We start from the raw sequence: 12,630 nt of genomic DNA on the forward strand, positions 1-12,630 counted from the left end.
ATAATGCCAACTATTCTCTTTAAAATAGTTTTAGGACCAGTATCTTATTTATTTCACAGCCAAAAGGTAAAGCAATTCTACAAAGCCAACTCAAAATTAGTAGATACATTTTCCCTTTACACTAGAAAAGAATGCAGATGCTAAACCTATTATATAGACAGTAAAGTGTCATCAGAGCAAAGAAGGCAAAAATAGCTAAGTTATCTGTAAGATGACTAAGCAAATGGATTTTCAAAAATATGCTTTCAAATATGACACCCTTTTCTTAGAGCTGCATACATCCGTTTAGCTTTGTTAATTTCTCAATTCTTTCTTTTGATAATTTATTTTTAGCCTCCCACTAGCATACTTCCCCAGAAGCCTCACTTCACCCTACCCACACTCAAGATTCGCATCCACATATGGAGGACAATTTAGAAAATGATGCCGATCACCCCAGTAACTATGGAGAATCTCTACTGCAGCACTTTTAAGATCATGTACATGCATTTCATTTACATCTGTCCATCCACTGGAAAACTATCCCTGCTGTCTCCCACCCTCATTTCTACCCCTCTCCATCATCCCCACCTATACTGTAGGGGTCTTCACAGTTCCACCAGTACCTTCCAGGACTGATCAACCTTCCTTTCTCATGTGAGCCTTGATCCTGTCAGTTTTGCAGGTAAGAAACAGCCCACCTCTTTCCCAGGCCACCACCAGTACCAGGAGGAGAAGGCTACTTGGTGCCACCTCAGGAAGAGCAGTGGTTAGAGGAATGGGAGCAGCAGATCCAGGTGCTGCTCCTGCAGCTGGGGTGGGAGCCACACTCCCCAGCACATCTCTCCCACATGTGCTGCCAGCAGCCAGGTTTAGAGGCTGCTGGTACCAGTTAATGGTCATGCTCCTCTGCACATTTCCCTCTTCCACCAACACCCAGATATCTCTGTACGGAAAATTACCCTTTCCTCAGATTACATCTCTTCAGGGACTTAGCTGGCACCCACACAACTGCAGCCTCTGGTAATCTACATTTCTGAGGTAAGAGCAGGAGTTGGTGCTTGGCCAAGCCTCCTACTGAGTAATTTTTCTGCCATGCCAAAGCCCTGCATATGGCTTCTCTCTGACACTTCTTCATGGAGGGACAGGTACCCTAAGGAGGGTGATGAAACATTGAAATGGGCTGCCCAGGGAGGTGATGGAGTCACCACCCTTGAAGGTGCCACTGGACACAGCACTCAGTTCCATGGTCTGACAGGGTGGTGCTCAGTCATAGGCTGGACTCAATGATCTCAGAGGGCTTTTCCAGCCTAATTGATTCTGTGATTCTGAGGCAGCTCCTGCTGCCTGCCCTGTCTGCTGCCAGGAACCCAGCCCTCAACCTCCAGGAGCCAAGCACAAAGCTCTGGGATCCCCTTCCCAGCAAGTGGGCTTCCAAGGCTCAAATCCATTACACTGAGATCATTAGGATGCTTTCAGTAATGTATCCCAGTGGATCTGCTACGGCAGCTATTAGGCATTTGACACACAGCAAAATCTTTCCTCACATTCACCTCCCGCCTCCCTACACCCTCCCCCAAAACAAGCCAGCTCAAAAAACCAAGGAGAAGCAGATAAGAGCCAGAAGGGTGACAAAAGCTTAACAGGGGCAGGCTTGTGAGAAGAGGTGACAAACCTCTTTGAGATGAGCCCCTTGCCTCCCCTACACTACCCCATCCTTCTCAGGGCAGTCTCAGACTCTCTCTCACTACCCCACTGCTCCAGGAGGAAAAAAACCTCCTTCCCACCATGCATTTGCAGCCACATTCTTCCCTGCAAAGACTGAAAGACAAAAAAATTAGCCCAAACACCAGCGGCACAAATCAGAACAACCACTGAGTAAGTGCTGCCCTTCCTTCATTTGGCAGCCACAGGGTAGCATCTGCAGAGGGACCCTGCAGGCACAACAGGACAATTCCAGAGGAGTGGATGAGATGTAAGAGCAACAGAAATTATGAAATAAAACCAAAAACTAGACATCTCAGGCAAGGCTTATTCATATAAAAGATGCAAGATGAAGTGCCTCTATGTTCTAATGATGATGGCAGTAGCTGAAAGATCACCTCTGAACACACCTCTCCTCACATGTAAGCAAGGGGAAGAGGTGGGATAAAAAGCAACGTGAGATGAGAAAAGCATGTTTTGATATCTAAATATGAAGATGAGCAGGTAGATTGCCACGCTCCTTGCAGCCCTTTGGACTCTGCACAACTTTTGCCCCTCTGCAGCACAGATATCTGAGGCTGGACTCTGAGTCCTAGTCACAGCAAAAGCACCTGAAGCTGATCTTGTTCAAGTCCAGCTCATTCACGGCAGAAAGGAGTAAGTGCTTGGCAAACTTCAAGCATTTGGCAGCTACACACTCTAGATTAGATTTAACTGCCAGCCAGCTCATGGCATGGGACTGATTAGACGTAACAGCTCCTGAGGTGCCAGTGACCCACAGATTAATTGTGCTGCTGTGACACTGATGCCTGGCATGAATCACAGCAGCTCCACGTTACAGCCACACGGGCTGTGCCCCACCAGCCTCATGGGCCGGCGAGGAGAGCTCTCCTTCAGGTAGGATGGGCAAGAGAGCTCCTGCAGGTAGGTAACACCGCAGAGCACAAAGTAAAAATCAATTTTCTTCTTTTTCTAACACCAAGAGTGAAATCAATCAGGCCGTAACAATCTCTTCCACGCCACGTTTTCTTCCACGCGTAAGAAGAAAAGCAGCCTGTTTGCTTACAGGCAGCAAACGAGACCTCAGCCCTAACGCTGCGTATCTCCTCCCCAAAAAATCCCATGACACCTTTTAAGCCACTCTCTCTCTCATTCAAGCAGCCAAGAACAGGGACAGAGTGACTTGCCTACCATCATATCTCAAGTCAGAAGAAAGCACTGGAATTTGCACGCTGTGATTCCTGCTGTAGGCGCCGGGTAACACTGCAGGCATAAAGGTCAAACCCTTCAGCAGGAGCTCTCCAGATATTGTCTGCAGGCCACGAGCAGCCAGCCAAGAGCTGGGAGGTGGCACAGTGCCAGCCCAGCTTCCCTTGGTATCCATGTCCTTCCTTGGAAAGCTCCTCAGCACCTGGCAGGGCGGTTGAGCACTCATCCCCCACAAGGAGCAAACATCCCTCCTCTCTAATGGGATTAGACAGCGGAGCAGGAAAACAGGATCTGGGAATCTCCAGGAGAGGAAAGAAAGCACGACAGCGTATTTGGGAGGGTGGAAGAAGCTGAGGGCCCAGGACTATGAGAGGGGAAGGAGCAGAAAGCACTGAGTCAGGGAGATGAGATGATACGGTGCGAGGGGGCAGAGCACTTTGAAAGCACACCGGAGATAAACGCATTCGGATAATTGCTCAGAACAGAATAAATATTAGTAAGTACTATAATTACCTGGAACACTTTACAAAGCTGTAAGAAGAAATACGACTAGAAAAGAGGCTAGCACACAAATGCTAGTTGGGAAGCTCCTATTTCAAGCTATCAAGAAGGAACCAACAAGGCCTGACACCCAGGTTGGTAATTTCAGCTTGGCAGCCAGCCAGAGCCCTTTGGCTGGATCCTAGGTACTGGGTAACTCGAGTTAATAAGTGCCAGATTCCAGCAGTATGATTTTCCAGAGTACTGAGCTTCTGGACGACTTCTGCCAACAAACAACTGCCTTCTCATAGTCATACTCAAGGTCCAGCCTCCCTTTCAGAGGGATTTAAAGGAATCTGGGCAGATTCCTATGTTCATGGTACTGATGCTGAATGAAGACAAAATGATTAATCCAAGATGTAAAAAGCCTAATTTATCTAAGCAGCCAAATCTTAATAACCTTGCTGTCATGAGAGATCAGAGCCCTTCTTTCCCAAAGAAACAACCAAAAGTTCTGCTATTTTGGGGCTCAGTATCTCCTTCCATTTCTCTAAAAGCTTCAGAAACCTCCCATTTCAGAGCAGCCTGGGTCATTGCTGAGCCCCTCTCAAAGCACTACAGAGTCTGTTGAAAAATAGATCTACCTCACCCCCTGCTCCCATCTCCCTTTGACAAGCTTATCAACTTCCACACAAAGCCCAAAAGCCATAAAAGTGACAGCAGGCCTCAGGCAGATACATCAGGAATGCAATGTAGGAGGAACAACCGAAGAAACCACCCCAAAAATCCCCCAGATGCACCAGCATTCCCTGTTATTCCCCCTGTAATCACAATGACTCTAAAAGAGAACGTATTTGCTGGGAAGCAAAACTGTCAACTTCTGCAAGCAGAGTAGGGAACACCAGGCAAATGACAGCAATTCCAGATTCATGCCACTAGTTAAAAACCCCCCAAAACTTAGCAGTGCCCCAAACAGTCATCAAAAATCACCTCCAAACACATCAGAGACTGATGAGCTGTTTTGCAAGGGGAAGAAAAATAATATCCAGAACAGTAAAGCAAAAACTGGCATTAGTGAAATGCCTGACAGTTTTAATGGCTGTGCAGCTGCCCCAGATGCTGCTCTGGATCCCAGCTGGGACAACTTTGTCACCAGAAACTGCACTGGAACCTCCTTATTTATTCCTGCATTTCAGCAGCAACCTCATCTCCTCCTGACCAGCAAAGTCTTAAGTCTGCCAAAATCAGAAGAGACAGGAGAAGTGCTAGATGATTTTTCAAGTCCCAGATGGAATCAATATCTTGTTTGGAAAGAAGTCAGCTAAGAGGAGTGGTAAGTACACTGCTCAGGAAGAGGACAAATACAGACAGATCCTCACTATCTGAGTTTTTTTGTACTCGGGACTCTTTGACACTTGAAATGCTATTGGCATGCTGTAAGGCCTGGCATTTGGCAAGATCCATCCTTCAGAGCCTGCTCTCCTCTATCTTTCTTACCAGCTGGGTTCTTCACCTTCCTTCTCCCACTTATTCTTTCCCTTAGTTCATTTATTGTTTTTTTCTTTTTTCTCTTTTTTTTACAGCCTGGAGAAAAGAAGGCTCCAGGGAAACATCATTGCAGCCCTTCAGTACTCAAAGGGGGCTTATAAAAAAGATGGAGAACAACTTTATAGATGGCCAGATTGTGATAGGACAAGGGGGAACAATTTTAAATGAAAAAAGGGGACATTTAGATTAGATGTTAGGAGGAAATCCTTTACTCAGAGGGTGCTGAGGCACTGGAACAGGCTGCCTAGAGCTGTGGATGCCCCATCCCTGGAAGTACACAAGACCAGGCTGGATGGGCCCTGAGCAACCTGGTGTAGTGGGTGGCCATGGCAGGGAGGGGGTGTGGAACTAGATGATCTTTTAGGTCCCTTCCAGCCCAAACAATTCCATCAGTCTGTGATCCTTACCCCACTCCTCCACTTTGCAGTACATCACCTTTTCCCTCCCTATGGATCATTACCCAGTTAGAGCAGGAAATGGACCTAGAAACACCAGGGAACTACCAGCACAGGAGTAAAATCAGGAAAGAGGAGCCATAGGAGGATTCAGGCAACTGTTTCAGCCAGAAACTACAGACGAAATGCTAAGCAGGACACAACAGGCAGCCTCTGTCGGGGGCTGGTAAGATTTAAGAACTTGCCATGCCCTCCAGCCTCTGCAGTACCCCCTTCCCTTGGAATCCCACAAACATCTGCAGGACCATGTGAAAAACAGATTTACTTTCATCACACACACACACACACACACACACACAGAGTCCCTCTACATATTTACTGATTGATCTCAAGTTAGCTTTAAGATCAATCAAGTCCCTCCAACTGGTCCTCATGTCAGCACCCTGTCCTGCACCCTCTCCTGCCTGCCACACCATGCAGGAACCTGGCTGGAACATCTCCTTTCAGGAGCATCCCTGCTTTTTGGTATTTGTTTAAGTACTGTGCAGCAATGGTAGGAGTCCTGAGTGTCAAAGCTTTCCCTTTCCAAGAAAGGCTTCCCATCACTTCACTGAGATGATCTGGTTTTGTGCTCGTGTCCAATTACTTAGTGAAATGTGACTTTAGCAACAGTCAGAAAGGCAAGACTTCCTCTTGTCTCATTGCCACTTGCTAATTAAACCTAACAAGAAAAAGCTTACTGACTTATATAATTTAAAACATGTTCCTCCTGATGGAGACAGGGTGAGCAACAGGTTAGAGCTGGACATGACACAGATGCACAGAGACATTACAGACCCACCAAAGGCAGCTGCAGACTCAATTTCTTTGCCTTGCAATGTGATCAAACACAGCTTTGTCAGGAAAGGCTCCATTTTAGCCTCTCCATGGCTGATAAGAAACAGATGCTAAACGTCTCCTAATATTCTAACACAGAGAACTATTCCTTAAGAAGATTTTATATGACTAGGAAAGAAATACCAATATAAAAATGGAGACAAAACCCATTTAACAGGTTATCATTAAGAAGTATTTAGGAACTTCAAAGCCAGAGGCAAATCACAGTACAGTAGTTTTCCAGACACTGGTTGGAGGGCCTAAACACCCTTGATACCAGTAGACAAGTCAAATCATGAGCTGAAGAACCCTGGCAGCAGTAAGAAAACCCTATTGTGCTAGAAAATTTTCCAATCTTTCAGGTGATTTTACTGGTGCTTTAAGTTCCTGGGAAGGAGGAATCCTGCAGCAATCCTGCAGATGGCTAACTGTTGGACAGTAAAGAGCACTGTTTGAGGTTACAGCACTCTGATTCACCCAAGGTAAACCCATGAAAACACCTCTGGCTTCAAACTAGACTGTATAACCTTTAAATCAATGACAGACCGCATGACCAGTTTTGTACGGATAAGAAAGAAACCAAGAATGACCAAAAGAAAAAACTTTAAAATATTTTTCTTTTTTTTTTTTTTTTTTTCAAAAAAGGCAATTTTCTGGTAAAAAAAAAACCAACTCAACAAGCCTCCCAACACTGAAGTGATGCTCTCCCTATGACCCTCTCTCTCCCACCCCCTTCCCTGCGGTCTGCAGCACTGTTTATTTTCCCTTTCACTTTATATAATGGGTCTGGTAGAAGTGTTCTAAGTACACATTCGATTTGCAATAAAAACTGCTTTAATAAAGACATCTAACTTGACGGAAGGTCAACTAAAAGACAACAATTCGCATAAACCAAAACCTCCTGTGTAAATAAACAGGATCTGCAGGAGCCTCAGGATGTCAGGCAGTCTGGCCAAGACTGCAGGGAAGGAGTCTGCCCATGAAGAATCACACTTGGGGACACGCAGGAGCGGAGCCTGCCAGCCCAGCCCCAATGGCTGCAGCAGTCTCCCACCTTAGGGACACCCAGAGAGCCATGAACGAGGCAACGGCCAGAGCCATCTGCAGAGAACATTCCAGGAGATGTTCCCCAAATAAAGCAGAGGCACAGCCCAGCCCAGCACGCTCGGGATCAGCCCAGGTCCGGCACTGCACACACAGCAGCGAGCGCAGGCGCGAGGGCAGCGGAATTGGCTGGCAGAACGAAGCTCGCGGCGCGGGACTCGGGGCAGACGCAGATGGAGAAAGCACGATCTTGGCCACCGCTGCTGACAATGCATCGAGGAGCAGATGAGGCGCCAGCAACATTCCTGGGCCTCGAGCTGTGGTAAACAAAAACACCCCCAAGCCCCCTGTGTGCAAACACCCACCACGCTGTTTTCTCCATGTGTTCCTCCAGCCCAGCAGTCCCCAGGTCGAGTGCACCTAGACTTGTGCGCCTGGGCAGGCAGCAGAAGAGCGGGAGGGTGCAGGAGCAGAACTCTTGAGCGGCAGCCAAGTGCACACTGCTGCTTCCCAGCCAGCATCCCTTCCCCTCTGGGAGACAGGCCTGGAATATCACCCCTCCATTCTCCACGAGTCACCTCAGCATGGGTATTTCACTCCAACATGCCGTTCTACAAGCGAGCTGCAGCTTTCAAGACCTTACGCATGCTCTGCTCCCCTCTAGGAATCACAAATAAATCACCAATTACTATGCATGAATAGAGAGAGGAAGAGGGTAATGAGTCTATGTACATATATACATATGCAATGTTTGAACACAAAGAGCTATAAATTGCATTCACAGGTGGTATTCTGGAGACTGCAAGAGACTCAAAAGCAGAACTATTCATAAACCAGTCACTGACATGAATGAGTTCAGCGTTCCCAGAAGCCTATTGTGTTTCCTATATATTACACTATAAATATGAGGAGTACCAGACTTTGCATCCCTCCCTGCAAAAAAAAAAGGAGGTAAATCTTGCAACTACACATAGGATTAGCACTGGCTGGCACAAGTATTAATGGTCTCATTGCTGCATGAGGATTATTTACAGCACTTGCTCTATTTTCCCATTTTGTACTTGTTGTGATGAAGTGCCACTTGTTTAAAGAACCCTGTAACAAACACTGCAGCAAGAAGGGGGGAAAAAAAAGAGATCTACAAATGTTACACCCACATGCCAGATGTGGGTTTTCAGACCCTAGTTTCACAGTTACTTGGATTTTGGTGGTAGTTAATCTTGATATATTATATTAATTCACCCCCCATCTCTTTCCATAACCACAGTTCCTCCTTTTAATGAGTTTGCAGAAGGGGAAGGAAAGAATGAGTTGCATTTCTTTTTCTTCATATTTGATCCATGGTATCTTATCACCATATTCTAGCATTAACATCGCTTGTTTGGAAAGCAACAGTCCTTTTCTAGTAAGACACATTTACGTTACAAAACATGCATCTTTACTCGACTAAATCAAATGATGTCTCAGTTCTACAAGGGGCAATGAAAGCACTTCTGTGTGACTTGTGGCTTTGAGGCACTGTCACACATCCCCAGCTTTATTAAAACTGGCAGCTGGGCAAACGGGGGACAACCAGCTTAAAGAAATCCAGGTGAAAAGACTGAAAAGTAACTCCAGGCACACACATGGTACACATCCTACCCTTAAAATACAGCCTCACGTTCAGCACAGGGAGGCCAGCACGATGTTTTTACGAACTAAATATGTCTATGGGATTTGGGGACCACTGAAAAGCAAGCTATCCTCCAAAGCGACAGGTGACAGCTCGCAGCTCGTTCCCCGGGGAGGACCAAGGCAGGTTAGAGCCACTTTTAGGTCAAACGCAGAAAGATGATTCCTGCAAGCAGGGGGGTCGGGGCAGCCTCGACAGCAGGCAGGACTCCGGGTGAGCACCAGCACGGGGTGTGGAGCGCAGGGCTGGCGGGTCCCAGCGGCGGGGAGCCCTGGGCAGGAGGAGGGATGCTCTGGGCAGGAGGAGGGATGCCCTGGGCAGGAGGAGGGATGCCCTGGGCAGGAGGAGGGATGCTCTGGGCAGGAGGAGGGATGCCCTGGGCAGGAGGAGGGATGCCCTGGGCAGGAGGAGGGATGCCCTCTGCTGCTCCTCCGCCGCAGCAGCTGGGCGTGCTCCGGAGGGAGCGCGCACCGACCCACAGACCCGAGCGCTCCATATTAGGAATCCCTAATCCAGAATGGTGCTATTGTTCTTCAACAGCGGAGATGGAGCGTGCGAAGCCAAGGCAGCAAGCGCTGTGCCCTTCGCCTACACCCATCTCGCGGGCTACGACAGCCTCCCTGCACTCACGGAGCAGAGGCACCCTGGATAAACTTAGCTCGGAGATGGCTTTTTTTCCCGGGGAACCCAAGGAAGCAAGCTAGTGGTTAGGGGAAGTTTGAGCCATCTCCAAAACCATTTCAAAGAGTTCGCTCTCTCTCTTTGCTAAAGACAGGCAGAGCACACCAACCCCCCCCCACCCCACCCCCAAATTACAGACGTGAAGCATGACTGCAATTCTAGTAGAGATCTTGTTTCCAAATTGGTAGATCAGGTATGTATGTGACAATTCTCAAGACAGTAAAATTGCCAACCCTGCCGCTTCTTCCCTCAATAGCATTAATGCCAGCAGAAAATCATACCAATGAAAAGGCAAATCAAAACAGCTCCGAAGCTGCTCTGCACATACACAAGCAAAAAGCAGCGTGAGGATGCCCTGCTGTATTTCCCACAAATGTTCCTATCAACTCATCAGTGCTTAAGCCCCGCACATCGGTTCGCAGCAAGAAGCGTAGAGGCGTTTAAACTGTCTTGTATTTCTGTTTTTCCCAAATTTGTAGGAAGGAATCTGGCATTCCCGCAGCATCTCTCACCCAGCACTGGGATCCCGAAGGACTTTACAGAAGTGCATACAGTCATCCCTGGGGCAGGCACTTGTGGGACGGGACAAAACCACACGTTTAACGGTTCACGGGGTGCAAAACGCCGGTGGAGAGAAGGGACTACAGGAGGACTTTGAGAGGCAGCACAAAGCAATCACATTGCATTTCACGGCAGCAAGGACTGCCTTCCCTCTACATTTCAACGCGCTCTTCCAGAGCCAAGCAGAGCACTTTGTTTCTGCAGCCTACCTTACCCCAGGCATTTTCTCCGCTTTCATTGTGCAAGCTCAGCACAGACCCGTGTAACTCCCTACCCTTACTGTTCCCCTCCGAGACACTCCCCCGACCCCAGCAGCAGCCCCTGGACGGCCGCTCGCCTTCCCAAGTTGCAGCCGGAGCCCGCCCGGAGCCGGAGCTGCCCGTCCCCAGCCCCGGCCGGACCCCGCGCCGCGCCCCGGGGCACGGCAAGGAATGGTCACCGGGGTGCTGCGGCTGGAGATGAAGCCCTGATTTATTTTGCATATAGATATGTACATACACACATATTTACAGGGCTTTTTTTTTTCGCCACTCCCCTCTCCGACCGCAGGCAGTGACAACTCCTGGGGACAGGCGCTCGGCTCTGACAAGGGGCGATCCTCCGACACGCCTTGCGACGGACTGCGCCCACCGGGGGTCCCGTCCCGTCCCGCCGCACCGGGAGACCCCCGTCCCGTCCCGTCCCGCCCCTCCCCGCCGGCGACGGGCACTTACCGAGGAGCAGCAGGGAGGCGAGCTGCGGCCGCAGGGTCCGCATGGCTACCGGGGCGCGGGGCGGCGGCCGCCCTTACCTCCCGCCGCGGGGCGCCGCGGGGCGCCGGCTCCCGGGGCAGGCGTCGCGCCGGGCCCGGCGGCACAAAGGGAAGGCGGCGGGGCCGGCACGGGGAGGCGCCAAGGCAGGCGGGGGCATCGCCCCCGCAGCGGGGCGGCCGCCGCGCCTCCCCTCCGCGCCGCCGGCTCCCGCGGGAGAGGCAGGAGAGCGAGAAGAAAACGTCTCCTCCAACGGGCGGAAAAAAAAAACAAAAAAAAAAGCGCACGGGGAAGGTGCGGGCGAGAGGCGGCGGGGGGCAGGCACGAGCGACAACAAAAAGACCCCACCCCGCAAAGTTACAAAAATAAGCGGGGCGCCGCGGCCGCAGCCTGCCGGCCCGCCGCCCTCACCTGCCCGCCCGCCCCGCGCTGCCGCCGCCGGGCGCCCGGCGCTTCCTCCGCGCCGCCAGACCCCGCCCCCGGCCCGCCCCGGCCCGCCCGCCGCCCGGCACGGCGAGCGGCGCTGCTGGGACGGCGCTGCGGGGCCAGGCGGCTTCGCGAAGGTTGCGGCGTGGGGTAGGGGTCGTGAAGGAGCTGCAGGGATAAACTGGGTTCCTTTGTTCTAAGGGGAAAAAATAATTCAATTAAAAAAAAAAAAGGAAAAAAAAAGAAGGTCCTCGGGCGCTCATCGGAAAACCGGCGTCTTGGGACATGGTATAAATGCTCCCTTTTGTTTCCATGCAAACCAGAAATAGCGGCCGGGCTTTCCAAGTTGCGATCAACTCGTGGCCGTCCCGCTGCGATGCGCTGTTGCCGAGACCCGAATCCAGGGCTGGCATTAATGCCGGGCTGCCAGATGTGAGCCCTCCCCGTGTGCGGGCACTGCTGCACTTGGGATGCTGCCCAGTCAATCAACAGTGTGTCCGTGGCAGAAGTGCATTGAAAGTACATCCACGAAACACTGAAATGCATAAATATGGCAACACTAGGCACTGAGGCTGAGGCTGTTTGTAAATAAAACGAGAATGAGAAAGCCCTTCTCAAGGGTGCAGACTTTCAATTTTCCTTCCAAATGAAACTCCTAGTTGCTTGTTTGCTTACAAAAATAAGAAAGAGGCCAGAAGTGACAGCAATAGCAGAATGAGGTAACCCTCCTAGTGCTCCCATCCTGCAAGAATCCTCTACAGGAGACCCTTCTGCCTACGTACGGAGTGTCCCCAGTGAAGTGTTGGTGATGCAAATGTAGGAACCCAACCCTTTCATGCCACAGAAAGGCAGAAAGCAGCACAAACCCAAACTGTCTAATAAAAGATGCCAAGTCCTTAGAAGCTGTACCCAGCAGAAGTCAGAATCTGTCTGGATTACCATATGGACTTGCTTCCCAACGTGGCTGTCATGGCAGATGCGTTGGTAGCCAGCTCCTAGTGACCCAGCAAATTCTGTTTCTGCAGGCTAATAATGTTAAGCGTGCTGTTTTCAGAGTGGGAGGTTTAATTTGAAGCTTTTCCACGCTCTCTGAGCAGAGGAACCAAAAAACAGAATAACCAGAGATCTGGGAGAGAAAGGGTTAGTGTTGTACTTGCACTGAAAGTGAAGCTCACACTTTGGCCCTCAAGCTTTAATTGCATGGAGACTGCCTTCAAGTGAGACTTGGAAAAGGAACAGAGGTGTTGATAAGAATTCATGGAAAATACCAGTCTATTTGGCTTTTCTCTTAGATGATTTGAGGACT

General features: G+C 49.8%; 1 protein-coding gene across 3 annotated transcripts in view; it reads right to left on the bottom strand.

The window, feature by feature from the left end:
- The window catches only part of IGSF3 (immunoglobulin superfamily member 3), a 92,373-nt gene extending 81,054 nt beyond the window's left edge, over nt 1-11,319 (bottom strand). For 2 of the 3 annotated variants that reach the window (XR_014950091.1, XM_021541594.4), the window contains exon 1: nt 10,863-11,318. Coding sequence is in view for 2 of the 3 variants with exons in the window: in XM_021541594.4 (XP_021397269.3) it covers nt 10,863-10,905 (43 nt within the window). In the remaining variant the exon portion in view is untranslated. Of the gene's footprint in view, nt 1-10,862 lie in introns of all 3 variants that reach the window. The other variant, XM_085560780.1, reaches the window with a different exon arrangement.
- Nucleotides 11,320-12,630: the final 1,311 nt, after the last annotated feature.

Source organism: Lonchura striata, chromosome 1, assembly GCF_050655825.1.
Source record: "Lonchura striata isolate lonStrDom1 chromosome 1, ASM5065582v1, whole genome shotgun sequence".
Lineage (NCBI taxonomy): Eukaryota > Metazoa > Chordata > Aves > Passeriformes > Estrildidae > Lonchura > Lonchura striata.